The 23,505-nt window shown below is 41.3% G+C and overlaps 2 protein-coding genes across 11 annotated transcripts in view; one reads left to right on the plus strand and one right to left on the minus strand.

Moving 5' to 3' along the window:
• TBX21 (T-box transcription factor 21) overlaps positions 1-10,009 on the plus strand; it is a 55,747-nt gene extending 45,738 nt beyond the window's left edge. The window contains exons 2-6 of the mRNA XM_063300759.1: positions 3,939-4,093; positions 7,019-7,140; positions 7,283-7,441; positions 8,385-8,446; positions 9,166-10,009. Coding sequence (XP_063156829.1) covers positions 3,939-4,093; positions 7,019-7,140; positions 7,283-7,441; positions 8,385-8,446; positions 9,166-9,835 — 1,168 coding nt within the window. The 3' untranslated portion in view covers positions 9,836-10,009. The remainder of the gene's footprint in view (positions 1-3,938; positions 4,094-7,018; positions 7,141-7,282; positions 7,442-8,384; positions 8,447-9,165) is intronic.
• A 5,322-nt stretch (positions 10,010-15,331) lies between these two features.
• Positions 15,332-23,505, minus strand: part of OSBPL7 (oxysterol binding protein like 7) — a 44,723-nt gene continuing 36,549 nt past the window's right edge. For 9 of the 10 annotated variants that reach the window (XM_063300766.1, XM_063300761.1, XM_063300762.1 and 6 more), the window contains 3 exons: positions 20,067-20,193; positions 19,385-19,507; positions 15,332-17,993 (listed from right to left, as the gene is read on the minus strand). In XM_063300766.1, the coding sequence (XP_063156836.1) occupies positions 17,885-17,993; positions 19,385-19,507; positions 20,067-20,193 (359 nt within the window). In that variant the 3' untranslated portion in view covers positions 15,332-17,884. The other variant, XM_063300768.1, reaches the window with a different exon arrangement.

Raw genomic sequence — 23,505 nt, forward strand, 5'->3', positions numbered from 1 at the left:
TCTTTCTGCCACTGATGTCATTACTGTGCATCACTGATGTTATGAACTGAGTTTTAAATTTATTTTTTTATACTGCAGTTTTTAGGTAATCTATCTTACATGGTCATTGGTCATAAACTAAACTAAACTGAACTTGTCCCCTGTACTAATTGACCCCCAGAGAGGAGTTAAGTCTGACATATTTAATTCTACCATGAAGATGGAAAATTCACTTTGAACTTCCATGCCACTAGAATGGTACTATTTGTAGGAATCTGTGGGAGGATATTTACTAATTCCCTACTTATTATTTTTTCCTTATCTCATGCTTTGTGCTAGTGAGTGATCTATGTTAAATGTGCACATGCTTCACAAGATCTCTCGTTTTGATTTGGGCTTCTTCAAGATAAAGATGTTTCTGATTAGCTTGAATTGCTGAATCATATGTGCATCTCTGAGTTTTCAGTACTTGATAGCTCATGAATACAGGACTTTTCTGACAATGTATATGTTAATCATATATGGGGTGTGTGTGTGTTATATTTTTAGTATAATGCATGTATCTACATTTTTTTTATCATTTGCCATGTGGAGAAAGGGAAGCTTCCTTATATCTGTGATTTAATCATCCAGCCTTAAAAAAATAATGTACAATAAATAATACTTGTTATATTCACTTCCCTTCCCAGCCCTCTATTTACCTTATTCAAGATGCTGTTGTATTTCGATAGATCAAAAGGAACAAGGCAATGAATCCATTATGGGTTGGTTCAATCCTATATTTTACTTACTTAGGATTAAAATCTATTGAGCCTATTTCTAAAAAATATGTATAGAGTTGCACTGTGTGGAAATTAAAGGGACAAAGTTAAGTCCAATTTAAGCTTCTAAAATCTCAAAAGGAACTAAGTACTGAAAATTTAAAATAAATATTTGAATGGTTCTATTTTGTCCAACTTCCAACTCTTTACCATAATTCCTTCTAGCACTGTAACAAGTGTGTGTTCCTGCCAGGTGGATGATTGTGGACCTTTCTGCATGAATAGAAGCAATCAGAGTGAAGAAGTCTTATTTTGGCACATATTGAATTTAAGGCTATAAATTTAGATTCTGATCTTTGTTCTTTACCTCCCCCCCGCAACACTATATCAGTATATGTGTGGGGGAATGGGAAAAGATTCTTTAACAAATTGCACCTGGATTGGCACAATCATAGTCCATGTTATTAGGACAGATAATGCAGAATGTGTTTCAAGAAGTTAATGGATAAATTTGACACTTGCTATACCCCGATCCAGTAGGAAGTTATTTTGTACAAGTCCCATTCTAATTAATGGGAACTGTGCAGACAGGAGTTGTTAGTTTCAGTTATGCAGGAAAACTCCTTTGTGGACAAACTCCAGATTAATTAATGTCTGTATGTGTGTGATTTGGATTCTCCATTCTCAGGTATCAAACGATTTGCCCTGGGAATAAGTTTCTCATGCCATCTGACTTTTTGTCCATCTGTCTTGAGGGTTTCTCTTTCTCTCTCTCCTCTTCTCACTTTCTCTGAAAATAGTAGCAGTGTCTATTTCTGAACCGGAAATGTGGCAGGAGGGGAAGGAGGGAGGCTGGGAGGAGCCAGAGGGAAATGGTAAGGTAGAGAATTTGCTTAAGGTCAGAGGGGGTGAAAAAGAAACAGAGCTGTTGTTACATCTGTTGCAGTCAGTTCAACAGATCTTCAAGAAAGAAAATACAGAACTTGTTCCGTTCTGTTTAAGCCGCCCTGTTGGAATGAGGTGAATCAGTTGTGAATGGCCTGGAAATACAGTATGTTGGCCATTGAGAAGTAGACAAACTTTTAGGGCTAAGCGCAGCCATTGAAGAAACTGGGGGACGTATTGCACATTCAGTCACCTTGGCAAGAACAGATGGGAAGCAAAAGATTCTCTTGGTACAGCATGAGAATCCATCTCTTTCCTCTTCCCTTCTTTCTTTGGAAAAAAGATAGTTTGTTTCCTAAAGAAAAGAGATCCACATTCCTAACTAGTCAAAAGGTGAATCTTTTGTTTAAGCACTGAGCCACAAACATTTCTGTGATTAGGATGGCCCAAGATCACCCAGCTGGTTTCCATGCCAAAGGGAGGACTAGAAGCTGGGTCTCCCCACTCCTGGTCTAGCTCCTTAACCACTATACCACACTGACTCTCTTGTGTCTGTATATTTAGGTTTTCAGTCTATTGGAGTGTGTATTCATGAGTATTAATCGGTCGATTGATTGACTCATATTATATCCCACCTTTCTACTTTAGTAAAAAGCCTTTTTCATGCAAAGATGGATAGTGTATTGGTCATACGTGTTCTGCAATGAGGTCAGCTTTTTCTAACATAGACACAGAAACACAAACCCAAAGAAACACAGGTACAGATACCTAAGGAGACAGAAACTCTAAAATGCAAACATGTGCAACATAATGTACAGTATATATAACACACACAAACTGGCCACGTGCCTACATGCCACTGGAGTCACTGGAGTAAAACATGGTGACAAGAGAAGGGAGAGATAAGCAAATACTGGGAAATTAGAAGAGTGGTGGAAAATAGAAGGATAGAAAAGGAGCTGGAGAAAGCCTTGGTGGGAAGCACAAAAGGCAGTGAGAATAGAGTGGGAGGAAAGCTGAAAGAGCATGGCAGGAAGAGAGAACAGGGGTGGTGAAGCCTTTGGTGAAAGCCTGAGGAGCACGTCTGAAGTAGCAGCTTCTCCTTCCTTTGGGGTCTCCTGAAAAGCAGGGAAATGAGGTGGATGGTGTGGTGGATGGAGTAGGCATGGTGGTGCCCAGTTGTGGGTGGCTTGGCTGAGGTGATGCAGCAGAGGGTGGTGATGGGGGACAGGAACAATAGCAGAAGCAACTCTTACTCTCAAGGGTTTTCCCCTCTGGAATGACTTCTTCATGAAAAGTCTGAGAAGGAAGAAGTCCCAAAGCCAAAAAAGTAGGGTTTTCTGAACTTTAGACAGCTGAGAATAGGAGGATATCAGTACTTTTTATTATGATTTTTGTTGTTTATTTATTTATACAGTATACGGCAAACTAGGAGTTGAGCTTCCGCACATGTGTAAAGTAAGTTTTCTAAGTTTAAGGCCACTCCATCACTAGTGGCCTAAAACAAGCTATTTCTCTTCCTCTTCCTCCTCCAGCCAAGCCCCAATGGGGGTGGAGTGAGTTGCCTTGGAAATAGCAAAAAAGTCTGAAAAATAGATGGTTTTTTTCAATGTTCATGTTAGAACAGGACTTGAATGATCCTTTGAATTTTTAGATGTCCAGAAGTGTAAGTAAGTACTTCTTTCCCTTTTCCAAATTTGGTTGCCAAAAAACAAAACAAAACACCATTGATATTTGTGGAAGTACTAACATATTGATGAGAAAAAAACTCTAAATTGGGGCAGGAGACCAAAAATCTAGGGCTGGATTTTGTGGGAAACAGAAAATCAGAAAGTAGAAACAGAAAAGAGCATCTTAGAAGAGGACATGGTTGGCTAGGACCTATGCAGGAACATTCCATAAGCAATATTTTCTTTCAAATCCCACTTGTAATCTATTTATTGCAATTCAGAATTTTGCTGAAGCAATGATATCGGATGCATGGAAAGTAGGAAGTTGGTGGGAATGTATATGACATGAGTTAACTTTGTACAGTTGTTTCACTGCTGCCCTTCCTTGCGTCAAATGGCTTTCCTAATGCATTGGTGATGGGGCCAGGTAAGGACTGTGTCACCTTGTAAGTACTTTCTAGCAATGAGTAATACACAGAGAAAACTGAAGTCTGAAAGGTTGCCATAACGTTTTCTTAAAAGTCATGACTACAGGCATGTCTCAGCATACAAGCAGAGAACCAACTGAGTTTGTGGCAAACTTGTGATATGATAGCCTTTCTTTTCTCTCTTCCCTGATCCTTCTTTCTACCTCACCAATTAGGAGGATGTTTCCGTTTCTGAGTTTCAACATCTCCGGGCTGGATCCCGTGGCTCATTACAGCATCTATGTGGATGTTGTGTTAGTGGATCAGCACCACTGGCGATACCAAGGCGGGAAATGGGTTCAATGCGGCAAAGCCGAGGGAAATATGCCAGGTATAATAGAGAAATCTTCTCTTCCTTCATCTCCTTTCTCTTGTCTTCTCTTGTCTTCCTGTTCTTCTGTATAATGAGGAGGAATAAAATTCCAATCAGAATTCTGGTACAGCAAAAGTTTAAACAAACCTTCTTTTAGGTGTGTATTGTCCTTGTTCATGGACTGCTGTTTTTTTTTTTTTTAAGGCAATGACCACTCTGGGCTAAACATTGTGAATGGTTTCAAATCTAGTTTGGCCCTCAGCCCTCCATATTATAAGATGAGAGATAAAAAATCAGCAATAAGAAATAAGTGCTTCCCATCCTCAGCCCCCATAGCTATTGAACTATAGTAGCAGCATAAATGAGAAGAAGGTCCATGATAGTTTAAGCCTTTAGATAACGTACTCTGTACGATCCAAGGTAATAAAATAATAAGGGAGATGCATTCTGCATGAATCTGGAGGCTGTGCTACTAGAGGCCTGCAACGTTTCAGATTTGAGGGGGACAAGATGCTTTGTAGCATGTGGAGGTGCTCATGTAACCCCCAATGGCAACTCTTAAAGGAGCTGCATCTTTTCCCAGGGCTCCCAAACACCCCTTTCCTTCAGCTCTAAAGCACCACACAGCCATATTTCTTACATTTACTATTACTTGACATACAGTATTCCAGGGCTCACATCTGCTCAGTTCAGTCATGAATCTTGTGTCTTTGTATATAGGAATTCACATATTTAGAATATTGATCTACTGCTTTTCTACAAAGACTTCTCAAAGAGGTTTACCTGGGACAATTGCCTAATGGGCATGTTACAAGTAAGAAATTCACTGTTGCTGCCAAGATGGGCTTCTATATGTAGAGTTTCTACACTAGAACAAACCTGAAGGGTTAAATTTATGTCCAGCCCTACCATTAGGCATTAGGCGTTAATAAATAATGACGATGATGATGATGATGCCAGGAAGGCAAAGAGGTGTTTATACAAGTACCTTCTTCAGATGCTAAAAAAATTGGTTGTTCTTGTTATTATACACCTTGATGTCAGCTAAAGGAATGCTATTTAATTGCCTGAAATGGGGCTTGGGGGTGCTATGCAGGTTGGAAATTAGGATCTTAGATGGAAATTAGGATCTTAGAGGAAGCCCCATCAGGAAGCGGTTATCTCCCATCTCCAACCAATGAGACTAATAATGCCATCCTGATATGGATTGGTCTTGCTAAACAGGCCTCAGAGGCAGGTGCTAGGTATCAGTCGCTATCATTTTGGATGAATTGAAATATTAGGGCTTCTCTCTAAAAAAAATTTATTTAAACTTTTTTAAAAATAGTGAGGCAATGCCAAAACATTTGAAACAATAGTGAGGCAAGGCTGAAAACTTTGAATCTGGAAAAAGGAACTTAAATATTTAAAATGCTTCTATCACCCCATAATGCCTGCCCAGTCAGTGCGCCCTGCATTCCGTCTCCTCTGATGGCAGAAGCTGCAGTTGTTCAGGAGATCTTTATGGAACAGTTCTGTTTTCCTGCTGGCTTAGAATTTGCCTGGAGTGCTGAGGTAGAGGAAAGAGGCTTTCCTCTAGGAAAGGAATTGGAATTCCTATTTATTTAATCAACTTTTTAAAACTGTTCTAATTATTAATACTACTCAAAAACATCATAAAATCATTAGCAGATAATTTCTAAATAAAGTTGTCACACAAGGTGAATGTTGTTTAAGTTTCTCTGATTCGAACTGAAAAGTAAAAAAATTACTTTTTATTCATTGTTGCCACCCCACCATCCTATTTGCATTTCCAAATATTACCCCAATTTCAAGAACTATTGCTCCATCTGCTGCCAGAGAGGAGAAATGGTTTTGTAATCATTAAAATGCTGTTAGCAAAATGTTGGTGCAATTCGTGCAGTCCCACAGACAATACAACATTTATTATATGAAATAATAAATTAAAAGTCTTTGAGCATGTGCGAAGTGTATTTCCACCACTACCAAGAAAACTATTCTCTGTGCTCCAGGCATTTAGTGTTAAGAGCAGATCGACAAGGCCAGATGGGTTCAAATAAGGTTTACTGGATTTGAGTTTTAGAGATTAAGAATTTCTGCTAGAACTAGACCCCTTCATGAGGTTTCAGATTGTTCATTGACCCCCAAATGTTTATTATATGAAAATAATTTAATAAATATTACTTTAACTAATAGAACTATAAAGAACAATTAATAACAATGATAATTTCATTAAAATAGGTAATATTTAAAATATGAAAAATGTAAGTTTTAACATACCTTTTTTACTGAAACTGTTGATATCATTAATGGGAAAGAAGCATCTGATGAGCATCAGCAAGAACACTGATGTTTGGCTGGAGATTGGTGCGTTTTAGTCGTAAGTCACCACACTCTTCCAGGTTCAGTCTGTTCCTATTGACCACCAGCCATTTGTTGACCTCTTGGATAGTCCCATCAACCCTTGGGAGTCAATATTGACCACTTTGGGGAACCCTGAACTAGACAGAGATTTGAACATTTAGGAACCATTCCCATCCTGATTTTTGTACAGGAAGTGCTAGAGCGTTAACATGCCTTGATTTCAAAACACAATGGTTTATCTTAAAAATGATAACCTATGGCCTTGCTGCAGGCTGAGATGAATTTAAGAGAGTCTACTTACTATAAACCCCATGGCCCAAGAACCTGCCTAAAACATGCTAAGAAAATGGCATATTCAGGGGATTTCACAGTCCAGGACAGGTCACACACACACACACACACACACACACACACAGAACTTGGGAAGTGTCATTTCAGGAACAGACTGAATAAAACATAGCAGCAAAAGTAGTTGGTAAGAAGTGGCTTCAAGTAAGTTTATTTACTTATAGTTTAGTATGTGCTTTGCTCCTTACTTAAATGGCAAGATACTTACTGGAAATGTCATCCTTCTGGCAGGGAATCGGACATACATGCATCCAGATTCTCCCAACACAGGAGCTCATTGGATGCGGCAAGAAATTTCCTTTGGGAAACTGAAACTCACCAACAATAAAGGAGCATCAAACAATATCACACAGGTAATGGGGGCTCTTGAATCTGGCCTTTATCCACCCCACCAGCATTGCTATAACAAAATCCAGGAATGTTATTGGGGTGGAATATGTTTAGCTGCAACTTACAGATCATGTATGAATGAATTGTGTCCCATGTATTTGGCAGATGATTGTACTGCAGTCCTTACACAAGTATCAGCCTCGCCTGCATGTTACTGAGGCCAAGCAGGGCGAAGTGGATGAGATGCACCCCTCCATCTGCACCCAGACCTTTACTTTTCCAGAGACTCAGTTCATAGCAGTTACTGCATACCAGAATGCTGATGTAAGTTTACATGGGAAGGGGAATTGCCCCCTTTCACACTTTATATGGTGGAAGGCTGAGAAGGTGGTGGCAAAGTTGGAAAATATTTCCCTGTTTGTGGTATTCCTATCCCACCATTCCTATAAAACTTCATACAGCATTCCCCACTCCTGGCTTTCCACTCCCATTTTATACTCATGGCATTTCTGTGAGGGGTTTTAGGCCTATAGATGGTGATGGGCTCAAATTATCTACAGGTAGCCCTTCTTTAGCAACCACAATTGGGACCAGCAACTCAGTCATTAAGTGAAGTGGTTGCTAAGTGAAACCGCAACTGCGTTTACGATTTTACTTCAGCTTTCCTTTGCTTTACAGACCTGCAAAGGTCATAAATGTGGCATTGGTCAGAAAGTTACTTTTTCATCACTGTCATAACTGCGAACAGTCACTAAATGAGTCAGTTGCTAAATGAAGACTACCTGTATTGAGCAACATGACTTGGCTGGGATTTGAACCTGGATCTCCTCAATCTTAGTCTAACCTTCTAACCACTACAACACAGATTGGCTGGGGAAACTTGATAATTAATGTAGTTCAGTCAGGGAAGGCTATTCTTTAACAATCTCCCTGTTAATATATGTCCTCTTGGTAAGAGCTCATCAGCTAATTTAGAAAAGAAAAAGACAATTGTGCTTGCAGGCAAAGAATGACTGAGCACACTTGAACTTCCCTGAAGTAACGCACAGGACTGAAAATCCATTGCTATGCCATGGCATACAATAGTAATTTTTCCTGACCACCACCACTCCTATCACTATACAATGGATTTTGGTATAACAGAGGGTTGGTGGTAAAATATAAAATAGGACTGAGTTTGGCTAAAATAAATATTATATTACATCATATATTAGGATGGTAAAATTCACAGTTACTGTCTTCTCACTTTCTCCTTGATTTTCTCTAGATCACTCAGCTAAAAATAGATCACAACCCTTTTGCTAAAGGCTTCCGGGACAATTTTGATTCGTAAGTCTGCCTTGTCTTCTTTCAGTTCTGATTTGCAGTTTAGTAGATTTTGGTGCCCCACTAGGTCTGCTGTATTTTCTTTCAATTTCTTAATGTTTTCATTAGCATTTCATTACCCCTTATATTCTCTAACAACCACTTAAGCTATTTGACCATAACACTCTCTGCCTCCTTCAAGTATCTTACCAGTTTAGACATTGCATAGAAATGGTTAAAGAACTATGGCAAACTATGGTGTGATATGGTTTCTTAATTGCACAGTTATTAGTATATTACGTGGTTTGCAGTGGTGAGATTGGAGGCAAGAACAAAAGTAGATAGCCTGGTATTTTCTGGAGATTCTGAACCAGTGTTTCTCAACCTCAGGAACTTTAAGATGTGTGAACTTCTGCTGGGTGGGGAATTCTGGGAGTCGAAGTCCACACATCTTAAAGTTCCTGAGGTTGAGAAACACTTTTCTAAACTATAGCACCCATAATCCTTGAGCATTAGTTACGCCACCTGGAACATATGTGGGTTGTAATGTAAAATATCTGGAGGGCAGCCGGCTGTCCATCCTAGAGCAGGACAAACAGAAACCATGATGTGAAATAGCCTTGCAATCCAATATGGTGCCCAAGAACGAGCTACTCTGAATGTCTCTCCTAACAACCTGCTGCAGATTCCTTGTTTCACACCCATTTGCTGTTTTTCTCTCTCCACTCCCCACCCTTTGCCAGGATGTACACCACAACTGAGGGAGAACGCACAACCCCATCTCCACCCAGCGTGGCCAGCTGCCAGCAACTCCTGTCAGGCAGCCGGTTCCAGCCTTTCTTGCACGATCAGTTCCCGCTGCCCCAGAGCCGCTTCTTCAACCGGGAATGCGTCCCCCTCCCTCTGCCACCCAAGGATCCTCCCCATTGGTATTTTGCTGCACAACAGCCTCCCCCGGGCCCTCTGGAATATGGTGCCTATGAAGGAGACTTCCGAGGGAACAAATTCATGCCCTATGGGGTAAAGCCGTTTGCCCTGCAGCCGGCCTCCCATCCCTCCTTGCCCTACTATCAGGAGCACCCGTTTGGTCCGCCTCCTGCTTGGAGTTCGCCACCTCAGTACCACCACCCCAAGCCCAACCCAGGCCCCCTGAGCTGGTTCCGGCCCATGCGGGATTTGCAGTCCTTGCCTGCCGGAGAGGAGAAAGGGAAGGACAACGAGGGCTGGGCTGAGCCAGGCTCAGCAAAGTCTGCAGATTCCTCGGACTCTGGCTTGTATGAAGCTGAGTGTAAGCGTCGCCGAGTGTCTCCGTACGTCTCAAGCGCTGAAAGCTCCCCACCCCTCCGCAATGGGGAGCTCTATGACAAAGAAGGTGGTGGGGACAGTGGTTATTATGGATTCTATGGCAACTAAGAGAGGACAGAGAGGCGTATGAGGAAAGGACGGAGGCTTCCCTAGAGCTAATCCTCCTCTCCTCGTGTCAGGGGTCCCCTACAAGATGTGGGTACCATCTCCTTGTGGGGAATAGTCCACTCTTCCATGGGCACTGCCAAAAGTATTGCTAAGTCATAGAATGAGGTTCTTTTTAATCAGACTTCTTTATTCTGCCGTTTCCAGGTGCTAGTCTTCTGGTGTTAAACATGCATTCATAGAGATATTTGTGAATCTAGATGATGCAAGCTCTCATGGCAGGCCCAGATCTTGGCTCTTGGATTCCCTTATATTCATTTATAAGGGATTTTGCTTGTATGTGGCAAATGACAAGCACAGACATACTCCAGTAGGAATGCATCAACGCAACACATCTCTAGGTTCTCTTCACATAGCTATTTTCAGTTTTGCTTCCGAGCAATGCCATTCCTACATATTGTTGAGCAATGAGAAGTAATTTTATCTTTTTAAATGCGTTGGAATTTTTTTTAGCAAATCTTAAGATGTGAAATTCAGCCTGGAGGGATCTGATAAGCTCACACATGTGCACAAATACTTCTTAATCCTGAGTTTTCAGGCCATAATGTTACATATCAGCTTGCTGATTTCCGTTGATCTGATCCAGCTAGAGATCTATGCACCAAAGCAGGCTTCACCGTTAAGTATCCCCTGCTGAACTGGAAACCATGGGAATAACTCAGCTGTGCATCTGCCTGAGGATGCAGTCTCTCTGCAGTGCTTTGCTTTGAAAGGGATATGCATTTGTGCCTTTGAATGTGTGCAAACAGACCTCTTTTGTTCTTGCATAGCTAGTAACATATCAACATCTTTAACACAACTACATTTAGGACAGTGTAATCACTTTACACTCCAGTCTCTACCTATCTACCCCTCCTAAAATCCCCACATTCCACCAACATACCATTGAGATTATTGTGGATAGGGAAACTAAATTAGAATTATGGCAAGCAATTTGGAATGTGGAAAAAGTTCTTGGTACAAAACAAAAAATGCACTGTTCCTGCATTTCATTTAAATTCTGCGTGCTTGCTTTCAAAATCAAGGTTCTTTTGGTCCAAACTGCCCTGGGATTGGTAACCTCAGGTGTCTTTTTGACATTGCTCAGCATGTACTCCTGAACCCATACAGATGTGCTCTGTTGTCACTGCATTGCATTTGGTCGGATGAGTGCTTGAATTAAGGAAGTCAGCCGCTTACGCAGTACAAGAAAAGAGGAAATGTGTCACCAAAAGAACAAAAAGGATGGCATAGATATACACAAATGCATGCAGGCACACAACACATGCAAATTTGGGAATAGATACAAATAGAATGCAATATATCTCAAAATAGTGGGGAAAGCTGTGACAAGTGCACCTGTTAATCTGCTATATAAAAATATTTTGCTGTTGTTGATGGGCAGTTTTAAGGCCCTTGCTATCCCTTTGACCAGTTTTTTTTTCCATCTTTCAAATGGACTTCAGTTGGACCTCCTTTCAAACAGAGGCGGCTTTCAGAAAGATCTGACTTCCTCTGAGAGCTCTTAAAGTAGATAATTGTCATGTCTAATGTAGGTTCTATCATGACCAATCCAGGATCAGACTGCAGTTACAGCCTACACGTGCAAAAATCATAGGCTACAGTAATGATTTCCTCATTATTGTTCTTGAGCCAGAGATCACCATCTCTCAAATTAACTATGAACTAGAAATAACAAAACGTGTTTGGCAGGGGGAAAAAAAACCCCTGAGCCAAGAGTAGCTGAACCAGAGAGATGGGTCTTTGTGCACAATTTGATTTTATCCCACTTGGCTCATCTAGTGTATCGCCTCTTCAATCATGTAAAGAAATCAGAAATTAAGCCAGCTTCTAGGAACAAAACTGATACAGGTATGCAAATACGTATTTTCTGCTATGCATACTTGGGCAGTATGGACACTGCTGAAATTCTCTCCTGCTCTGTTTGGGACTCTGGGACTGTCTAAGCCATGAAGTCGCACGAGAAGATTCCATCCCCGACGCCTGGGAAGCGAAGTATTGCCGGTAAAAAGTCATGCAGCATGAATTCCTTTCCAAGGGATGAATAGCTTGTTTGTAGGTTGTCTACACTGCAAATCCTTGCTGCCATCTTTGCTTGCTGTCTTACGGCCCAGTCCACAGCCTTCAACCATGGAGAAGGGCAAAGGCCAGACGTAACCACTATACGGGAGTAGGTTTCTCAAGGAGTCTCCCCATGTCAAATGTACAAAGCCTCTGCTCTGAAAAGTGGGGTGCAGGAGAGGGGAGAAAAAATTACCTCTTGTTGTATGCAAAATCAGAAGGGTTACCATAGCAAGCCCTTTTGGTGGATTCTATAGCATTTGTCGTAACTTTCAGGCAAATGCAACAAGCACATCCTCTGATTTAGAATATTTTCCAAAGCCAAAGGCAACTGCAAAAAGGTTGCCAACCCTCAGGCCATTATCCTGTGTATGCCATTCCCCCCTCCACCGAATCCTTTTAAATGGGGCAAATATTAAAGGATATCCCAGTGGGTTGGCCCATACAATCATTTATTTAAAAAAACAACCCTATCTAAATAATTAGCTTTATGGACAATGGGCAGGGGCAGAGATAGGTTGTATTTTTATATTTCAACCTGTTCCCTTAGAAAGATTCCCCCTCTCCAACAACCCTTGATAGTAATTTATAAGCCCTGATCCTGGAAACACTTGATGGTCATTTGGTAAAGTAGATTTAATTATGCTAGACAATCGAAAGGGACACTCTCCCCTCTTAAAGTCTCTCCTTAGCCCAGTAACTTCTGCTGAATCACCTAGGGAGGGTGGTGGTGGTCAGGCTCAGCTGTTTACACTCTTAAATGTTACAAAAAAGATGATGATGATGATGTAGATGTAAAAGAGACAATGATCCTTGTGGTGTTTTGAAGTTCTCTTTTTTAACTTTATTTTTCAGGACAACAAAAACCTTTATGGTTGCAAATATTTATTGAAAGTAGTGTACAGGCTCTGTGAGGTTTGTTTTGGGCTTCAGAATTTCTTTAAATAAACTGTCACACACTGGAGTGTGTACCATGTGAACATGCATATCAGCTTTTCACTCCTCAGGGATTCCGTCATGAGGTTAATTCTATACACAATGTTGGCCATATCCTCGCTGAGAGAGAAGTGATCACCACAGCCCACATGTGCAAGGAGGTGGGGAGAAGCAACTGCTAATGGAAGAGTTTGAACCACATAGTTCATGCTGTATTCCCCAAGCAATTTTGCTCCTCTCAATGTCACAGACCACTATTGGTTTGGAAGAAAATTCACTGACCAACCTGACCTGCTTCTGAACATGTGTTTATGTGCCTGCACATGCATGAACCATACTGTCCTTCAGACAGCAAAATATCAAAGCAGCTGTGCTTCAGGGATGACTTTCACATCAGTACATATATGGTGTTAAACTCCTCAGCATCCAGTAGTCTGCTGGATGCTGTGGGTGTTTTCCAGAGACATGGTTTCAAAAACAAGAGCCTTAGGTCTTTCAGAGTTCCTCGACAGGCCATAAGGAGCTTCTAAGAGGTAAAGTTTCTTCCAAGTTGCACTCAATTCCTGGTGACTTCACAGACACAGCCATACAGTATCTTGGCAACAGAACTGAAGTGGTTTGTCATTATCTCACATTTCTTCTATTTGGATCAGGAGATAAAAACTGTTGTACCGTGAGACACCAAGAATGCCCCACTTTATACTCTTACCTAGCTCTCTCTCTCAGCAGTCTGGGGGGATAAAATCTTTGGCGTTAACATATGAAACTACAGATACAGACTTACATGACTGAATGCTTCCCCCCTCCCTGTGATTTGTATTCATACATTGTTTCCACAATATGCTTGCTTACAGTAAATTGGGGGCTAAGGTCATACAACACACTGAACCATAAACAAATCACACACTAGACTAACATATGGATGGTTAGCTTGTGTTGCATGTCACTTGAATAAGCCACAGAAAACTAGCCCACTGGGGGAAAGCCTAGACCAGAACACTCCCCTCAACAGGCAATGAATCAAACATGGTACCGTTATCATCCCTTGCTTTCTGTAGGCCAAAATCACAACTGATCAGCAAGTAGTCCATGAAATTGATGAAGGTGCTGGTCTTGGGGTTAAAATGCTGGAATTAAATTCAATAGTGCTGGAAAAGATGGAATAAGAGGGCAGACTCTCCATCAAGAGTACTGTTTTTCAATCTGCTAGGTCTGAACATGGGTTCTGGTGTTAAGTTTGTTTTGATTTTTGGCAATGGGGTATAGAGTGATTGGGTTTGCACATTACTACATTAGACTAAAATCAGGTGAGTGGTTTAACATGCTGGGGTAATCCAGCCATAGTCTTACCAAGTTATGTGAACTAGCACATCATATTAAGCTGTACTATAGTTTATTGGGCAATAGATAAGAGGGCAGCTTCTACCATACCCAACCATGTGATTGTTCTAATCTTGAGGAATGTTAGTAAATGAAAATAGTCTCATAGCAGCTAAGAGACTGGGCCACCAATAAAGAAATGCTGGGTTTCATTATAGCCACTGAAAGGATTCATCAAGTGGCCCATGCGAGCTATTTCCCCAGGCCCCATATACCACTCACTTCCTGCAATATGAGGATAAAAATATTAGATTATTTCCTTAGATTACGGTATAGAGGCAAAATACAATTATTTCCTAGTCTGTCAAAATACATCTAAAGGATATCCGGTTCTAATGCTCTGTGAGGTAGGTCTCTTCCAGCAAAACCTGTATCAGGGGACTTGCCTCCAAAACAGGATTCATAGCTGAATGGCAGAAACCAAATACCTTCAAGAGCTGCATCAACATCAGGCCTAGATATGGCAGCTCTAATCAGAATAATTGTTAGCACCTTGAGTCTATAAGGAATACAGAAATGACATGTTAAGTGCTTTGATAATTTCTAATGGCCTTCTAACTTGTTGGATTCTATTCATCTTGCAATTAAGCACAGTGATTGGAGGTGGGTAATAGAAACTGGAATCTAACAGTTCCTGGAGAGCCAGTTTCATTGCCCCTGCTGTCTGTGAATACTACGGCTGTACAAAACATTCAAAAGAGGTATAGCCGTGCCTTTTACAAGGCTGACAGGGCTGCAGCAAAAACTGCTCCTAACTCTCCCATATGCACATGCAGGCCCAGTCACTTCACTGACTGTCCTAGTACACACGCAGAAAACCAGGCACAGCTTTCAAAGCAGCATGCAAGTCTTGTAAGACACGGCGACTTTAACAATCCTAAAAGAGGTGCATTATGTTTCCAGTTTGTTCCGAACCACCTCTTTCAAATGATTTATAGGGACTGAAATAATGCTAAGTACTTATTGTTGTCGTTATTAAATTGATATTCATGAGAGAGAAATATCTGAAAGACCGGAAGCATCCATATGTCAGATTTTAAAAAATGGCTCCCACACACTGGCACTTTCCAAACTCTTTTTAATTAGACATGCCATGGATTGTTCAAGCTACAGTACAAGGTCAGAGGCCAATTAACATGAACATAAAAGATGGAACAGCGACTTGGGACCGGACCAGCCGGAAGAGGCAAATGAGCACAGGTTGGACCTGCACTTTGGAAAGACAAAACATTAAGGACACTCGAACACACAGAGAGGGACAGACTCACACAGAGGACATCTATCGGACTGTGTATGATTGAATTTTTAGGTGCAGGTCACAGGGAAAACAACATTCTCCCCTGCATGCAGCAGTCACCACATCCATTGTATCAAATAGCACAAATAAAGGGATCCAAACTGAACCCCACAAGCTAAAAGAGCTTCTTGGCCCCCAATGTAATATGGGAATCACATGGAAATAAACCCTTCCAGGACTTTTCTTACAAGCTCAGAGTCAGACTGAAGACTCAACACTACTTTACCCAAACATTGAACAAACCAATCCACAATAGCTCACAGCAAATTTGGAAGCCAAAGTACTTTCCAGGAATTCAGTGAATGATGCCGTCCCCTTCAGATACACATAAATGCTATGCTGGGTTAATAAACAAGCCAAGAAAGATGTTAGTGTGCCCAATGTTGCGGGGGGTGGGTGGGCACTGATCAGCATGGTGTTTGATATTCTGCAACCCAGCAGTGCCAGCAACAAGGCCTTCCTCCCTAATGATCTGTGGTAAAAGACTCCGTCTAACACCAAAAAACCAAAACATAAAGCTATGTAAACATTAGGCTATCCTGCCCTGCCCTGAAATTCTCCACTAATGCTGTAGAGAAACAATACAACATTGGAGGCACAGTTTTTTAATGCTGAGAAAGCATTTAAAAAGCGTAAGGACATGGGAGGTGGTCCTGAGGCCGCAGCCTAGCACAGGTCTAATACTGTGCCCAAACATGGTAGCATCATAAACGTGTGATAATTTCCAGTCACCTCCTTTCCCCAAGTTTGGAGTGCTTTGGAACAGGGGATGGGGAATAAAACAAAGCAAACATAAACCAGGAAAATAATTGTGAATGTAACCTCAGACAAATCCTGAGCAAACCAAGCTAAATCCTAACCTGAATAGTGACCCATCCAGGGCTCAATGAACTGTAGGACTGTCAAGTACCCAGCAATCTCATGAGTACAGCTGCTGGGCTGTTGTTGCATGACGACTTGAAAGCTAGGTAGGTACAGTTTTCTTCCTCCTTTGCTCCACCCATTAGAAGACAGACCCAGGTGCCCAGAACTCACACCATACTATACCCTTGCCATGCTTTGCTTTATTTTGCTTCCACAGGAGAAACCCAAAACAAGAACACTCATGCTTCCTCTCCAACCACTCTTATCAACCAGCCTACACTCGCCTTCAATTTTCATGCCACACCAGGGTCTGTCATACACAGTCTTTCCACCTTCCTTCGCTCAGTACAATCACACCTCTGACAGACCCTGCCCTGAGCTACAAAGAGCTATTAGAGGAATCCACAATCCCTCACTTAGGAGCACCAAAGTGTCTCCTCCACCCACCTGTTTTAATTATTGCTTCAAACGCTGAAGGAAATGGAGCAGAGCAGAGGGGAAACGTATTTCTCACAAAGGAGGAAGAAAGGAAGACAGACCATACAAAACATTGGAATAAGGAAGGGGTGCAGGCAAAGTCCAAGAGGTGCTTTCTTAAGGCATTCTGCCTGAAAGAGATCCTGGTTTTGCCCAGGCAGAGGTACCATTTAGACAGCAAATATCTGGCATCTTTGGGGTGGAGGGAACATCACTCCAGCTGAGGTCAAAGTTCCACCAAGGCCTTAAGAAGAGCTTTCTTCAGAGGGCTGCTGCAAATCCAATCTGCTTCCAGAGACAGAACTTCTAACTCAGCTAGGCCATACTTCATCAAAACAACGCTGATTTAGACAGCATCCAACTCCTTTCAAAGGAATGTGGTGTACAAATTTAAAAATAGTAGAAGTGTGTGTGAAAGCAGCCACCCCAGAAGGGCACTGCCAGGTAGTCAGAAGACCCAAACTTTCAGTCCCCTAACTCCTTTGTGCAAACAATCACTCCAGTGCCTCCTACCCCCAGATAGTACCCTCCCAGCACACATTGCTGTTGGGTGTTGCTGTTACTTGAACAAAAGGCAGGCTTTGAAAGTAGAACCTCCTATTTATAAGTGCTTTGGAGCAATCCGTTTGACAAGCCTTATCAAACTAGCTTTGTTCATCAAGATCCAAGCGAGATTAAAGTGCTTCCTGTTATCATCTTCATTTGTGACAATCCAGGGGTCCACCAATGTCTGCCTAACCAGCAGGCAGCAGTGCAAGCATGGCAGATGGGCATGGGTTGTCTTTCTTAAGAGTGCTGCTTTGGAAGTGGATGGCACACCACCTAAGAGACAGTGTCCCCTTCCTTCATAAGCTGCTGGTATTCCAGGGTTACATGCCTTGATCACTTTGTGCTTATCCAGCAAGAGACCCTTGCTGTCTGCTCCCCGACTTTGGGAGATGGTGGGAAGGCACTGCTGCTCTTGCAGATGCTAGCAGCTACCACAAGACTGCACTGTCCATATTGCTGAAGCCTGGCTCTGTCCTCAGCTTCCAGTAGGTGTTGTTGCTTACCCAAGATTCCTTGCCATTGGCATCCACTTGCCACCTGCCAGGAAAAAGGAAAGGAACCCATCAGCAACCAGGCTTGGCAAAAGGAAGACTCTTTAGAACAGGAATGGGGAATCTTAGAACACCGCATCTGCTGCAGAAACGTAACTTGCACATCTCCAGCCAACAAGCCCTAAGTGAGAATGCTGAGGCTTACAAATTCATCCACTTCTAATGGCCACATGCTCTTCATTCCTATTTTTAAACTTCTTATATATTCCCAGAAGTAGAAAACTAGAATGCTAAGAGACTGTAACCCACAGTCTATTTAGCTGATGCTTTTTTAAAAAAAATCAAACAAGATTACAACAGGAAATTCTGCTTAACCACGATTTATGTTTTTAAGTACTGATCACCTGTTTTTAAAATCAATCTTTGCAGTTTTAAGGATGGGGTTATTTCTTTCTTTTTCACAGTGAAAACTAAAGTTTTCAGGATGCTGAACTCTGTGTGTCCAGTACTAGACTTCGCAAGTACATAGTAAATTTGCAGAATACACTCAGTCTTACTGATTTCTTGGAATAGAGGTAGCCCAGGTTTGCTATCCAGTAATTGGGGTCTTCAGGCTTCAGATCATACCGAGGTATTGATATGCTAGGCCTTGATTTCAACCTGTCTTTGCTGTGTTTCTTTAGATAGAATTTGATTCTGTCTCAAGTGCCAAAATACTGTTATGTTTGTTGCCTTTATCTCTAGACAATAATTCCACCCTCACTTCCCTCCTGTACAAATATAATACTGTTTTCACATGCATCTGGTGAAGCGGTCTACATGCCCAAACTTCCATGCAATTGTAAATGTATTAGCTTTTTAGGTGCCACAACCCCCTTGTTTTTGCAGAGGAAGTACGCAGACAAAACTTTTTAAAGCTCCGTTTCAGAAATATCCTTTCAGAAATGCAAAAAGTGTGGCTCACCACTATCCCTTTGGTGGTGGTGGGGGGGAGTTTAAGGGGTAAAACAGATGTCTTAAGCTTGCAGATACTTAAAAGACACCACCCTACCTCCCTATCCACCCCATGTCAAACCTCTCCAGAAAACTGATCTGGCTAAACCCTCTTTGGAGTGCAATGCAACTCTTTTGATGTGACACTTCAATGGCCCTTGAGCCCATGTAAGTTGCATTGCCCCGATTTGCCTGTTATTGATGTCTTCCATCTACGGAGCTCAGCGTGACATATATGCATTTTCTATACCTTTTAATCTTTATAATAACCTTGTAAATTAAATGAAAAGAATGACCTAGGTTACCAATGAACTCCATGATTTACTGTAACTTATTGCAGCACGAAAGCTATTATACCACACTGGGTTCTTGGAGGAAGAATGACAGAAAGTAGGGGCTACACACATGGCTGAAAAGAGCAAAATAAAGCAAAGGAGGAAGCACCTGAAAAAGCGTGCCTGGTGCAGAATATTGTTATCTTCCATCACTCGACGCCGGTCTCGCTGCAACTGCTCAATCCGTCGTTTTTGAGACTCAGCAGCCTGCACATTTCCCTCTTCCAGGTACCTGGAGGAAGGAGTCCACCAAATTCAGAGAGACTGCTTTTAACTCACACAATGCATAGGAGGTCAGGATCAGCACACACATTTACAGTCACTCAAATGCAACTTAAACACTCATTCTTCTGTTGTTGGTGTATCCCTTTTATATTGGTAATTCTGTAACCACCAAAGGGTAAATTGCCTTGAGTACTTTATCAGCAGAAAGGTAGGATAACATCAATGCATCTTTTACAAAAAAGGAAAAATAAAGCAAATTAGGATTACACTCTAATCAAGGAACTATTAACTCAGGCAATCAACCAAGCAGCAAACAACAGCCCAATCAAAGAACTCCCAAGGAGAGAACAACACCCCCACCAACACAAGCAGGGCAAGCCATGGTATATAAAAGAGAGCAAGGCCCACTCCCTCTTTGCACTGAAGATGTTGCCTTGTCTGGCAATGAAACATCTGCAAGAAAACAAGGCTCAGAGAGCACCAAGGACTCCACAGTTCAACCCTGAGCTACAAATATTTGCTTCGAAATAAAGGAAAATTTGTATCAATCTCTTCCTGGCCCTCACCGTTGGTCAGGCCTCAGCCTTGTGTCCGTAGATGGCAGGAGTCGCTTCAGCTCTGGTGTTAGTTCATTCAGCTCCAGGGCGAACTGAGTGAACCCATAGTTCTTCTCTTGGTCTCGGGGCATGAGGTCTAGAAGGCAGAGGGAGACAATGCACGATGACAATCTATCACTGGATCGGGAAGGACAGTGTCAGGCCTCTTTATATCCCTTAGAGACACCCCAAGAATGGTGAGTTGTGTTGGTTATTCATCATGTAAGTAGGCCTGAAATGAAAGTGAGATCTGATCTGATGTTCCAAAAGCTGGTCAAGCAAGGTAAGCCAGTTTGATCTAGTGGTTAAGGCAACAGGCTAGAAACCAGGAGACTGTGAGTTCTAGTCCTGCAATAGGCATGGGAGCCGGCTGGGTGACCTTGGGCCAGTCACTCTCTCTCAGCCCAACCCATCTCACAGGGTTGTTGTTGTGGGGAAAATAGGAGGAGCCAGGAGGTATGTTCACCACCTTGAGTTATTTATAAAAATAATAAAGGTAGAATAGAAAATAAATAAATAAAAGCTCATTTTTTTCTGATCAAAATTGGGTGTAGCATTGTTTCAAGAGAATTTATTTTGTTTTGTTTTATTTTATGCTTGCCCCAATTTGAAGACTTTGAGGTTATTTTTTGCTTCCCAAATCACTGCATTCCCATTCACCTGTGTTTTTGCTTTTCAGCCTGATTTTGATCTAATGTCTAAGTAGTCCCTTCTTATCACACCTATATTTATTTCAGTATTTGAATAGCTATTGATTATTAGTAATACAACTGATAAATTAAAATCTTCATTTGAGGCTTTTCTCCAAAATCAGGGGAGGAGGTTCCTGAAATTGTAAGAAAAGGAGAATAAAGCACAAATACCTGTGGAAGGGGGAGAAGCAAAAATCACAATTATTTCAAAGCCGAATAATGCACAGTGACCAACAGTATGGAAGACCAACAATGCATAGTAACCCCTTGATTTAAAAGAATAATGAGGAAAATGATGTCTGTAAAGCTGAACATCCGCTAAATCTGAATGGGATATTTCAAGGTCCAAAACCCACTCACACATGAGATTACTGTATAAAATATTATTTTAATGTAATCATATCAGTAAGAATTACTAAAGTAGCACTTATCTCTATATAGGTGAGGATGGGAAATTCAGAAGAATCTGTAAACTGCCATAATTGATAGCAGTGACCCTCAACATATTATTCAACATTATTTTAACCTGGAAGTAGACAAGTGTCTTTGCTCCTCTGGTCTCATGGTAAAAGGGCACTGGGTTCAAGTGATGATTTTGGCTGACTGATTGAAGAAAGTGTCCAATTTTAACTGAGTCCTGGCAGAATGCTGCTTCTGAATTATCTCCTTAAAAGTATGTAAGTGGGAGTGATAAGGCTGGATTTGAGGATGAGATGAGGAATCAATAAACTATCAAATAATCAAGATGGGATCTGAACACTAAACTTGATTTGGGGATTTGGCAGTTCCTCCTCTTCACTACAGTACTTTCATTGTCTTGCTTCTTGCCTACCATAGGGTGTTCAACTATCTTACTCTTTGTCATCACCTGGTATCTACGATCACCTTCATCCTCCTATAACCTCAAGATAAAGTTTTGCTTTATCTTCACCAACTTTCTTTAGTGCTAGCCACTGACTTCAAATTATAAGTCTGCATCCATGCTGTAAACCAACTTCTTTCAGCCATTTGCCAGTGTTGGAATTTGGCTGGTTTCCAAGCTGCAGCAAAACTGAAGGTTGCAGACTTTTCATTTCTAAGGTTTTGTAAGGCATATTGACTTCTTGCATCTACTTCTTCATCAGATTCCTCCTCCAACACAGGAAATTTTTTTCCTATAAAGTCTTATTTGCCAGGATGATCCCCTCTCTCTGAGTTGGATGTGTCAAGTTGTACGTTTTTGGCAAAAACATGCAGATAATTTCCAATATTTTGTGCCTAAAGCATCAATGAATGGATGAGCAGAAACATGGTCTAGAATAAGGAGAGCCTAATTGCCCTGCCAAGCCCCACCAATAATTCTTCTCCTAGGACAGTGTTCTCAACCTTGGCAACTTTAAGACATGCAGACTTCAACTCCCAGAATTCCCCAGCCAGCCATGCTGGGAGTTGAATTCTGGGAGTTGAAGTCCACTCATCTTAAAGTTGCCAAGGTTGAGAAACACTGTTCTAGGAACACGCCATTTTCATACAAAGCCAAGAATTCAGTTTGAATAAATAAGATACTCTTACTGCAGCTATCAGCAACTTTAATTCCAACAAAATCAGTTTCTACAAAGGGTAAAAATCTAGTTCTATACATAGGTATGCCCCAAGGTTTAAAATCCTGGGCCTTTTTTATCCCATCCTTTGGTTGCTTGTACTGTAGTCCATTTCTTATGCTGCCTAGGTAATTGCACTTGGCCTGTGGTTACAAATCAGTCCTGTCTCGTCTCAGGCACCTCCTTCCCCATCTTGCTACCTCTAGCCCTCACACGGCCATCTTGTTTTTAGGTAATATTTCCAACCCTTCTATTTGAATTGTCTGGCTTCTGGCACAAGGTGACTGAAGAACGAGTCATGGAAAAGTGCTGATATCATCAATGTCTCCCTTGAACTAAGTTACTTTGACAATGAATGCATGTCTTTCAACATATTTGGATAATGTGATTTGAACACAATGATTGGCATTAATATATGCAATCCATTGGCATTTGCACAAGGTAACGTTGGGATCCTCTCCTTACTGCCCTTTCCTTCTGGAATCAACAGTTCACATATGAAGGCTTAAATGTTCTCAGGCAGGAACACCAGAACAAGCCAGTTCTGAGGGCAATATACATTTAAGACAGTATGATGCTATCAGCACTGATAAGCTTTTTAAATTTTTGTCCAGAATGGTTCTCTCTGTTCCGTAGGATCACCCAAAGATTTACTTGTTAATGATTCTACACCTTTTACAAATTGCCAAAGCCACCCATCACTAACTTTGAAGATTAATTTGGTGTGGTTTGCTATTATATTAGCTACATTTCTTAGTTTTACTCCACCAACATTAATAGCACATGACACTGCTAAACATTGGTATGTTTGACAAGGATTTGTCAAATGCTTCCTGTGAATTTCAAGTTTTCTTGCTCTAGTTATAGCTCTCTTACTTGCAGCATCTAGACAGACATTAATACAAACTTATATTTTGCTTTGTGGATAGCTGACATGATATACTTCTTTACTTCATACTCTTCACACACATGTGCAATGGGCATTTATGCACCTAATCTTTCAATGTAACTTGCTTTACAAGTTTATTTTTTGTTTGTTGTTTGTCCCAATTTGAAGCCATTGTTGATTAAATATTTAGTAAATAGTTACACATCATACAAAATATAGTATTCCAAATACCAACAGTCATGAAAAGG

This window comes from Candoia aspera, chromosome 4 (assembly GCF_035149785.1).
Source record: "Candoia aspera isolate rCanAsp1 chromosome 4, rCanAsp1.hap2, whole genome shotgun sequence".
NCBI classification, from domain to species: Eukaryota; Metazoa; Chordata; class Lepidosauria; order Squamata; family Boidae; genus Candoia; species Candoia aspera.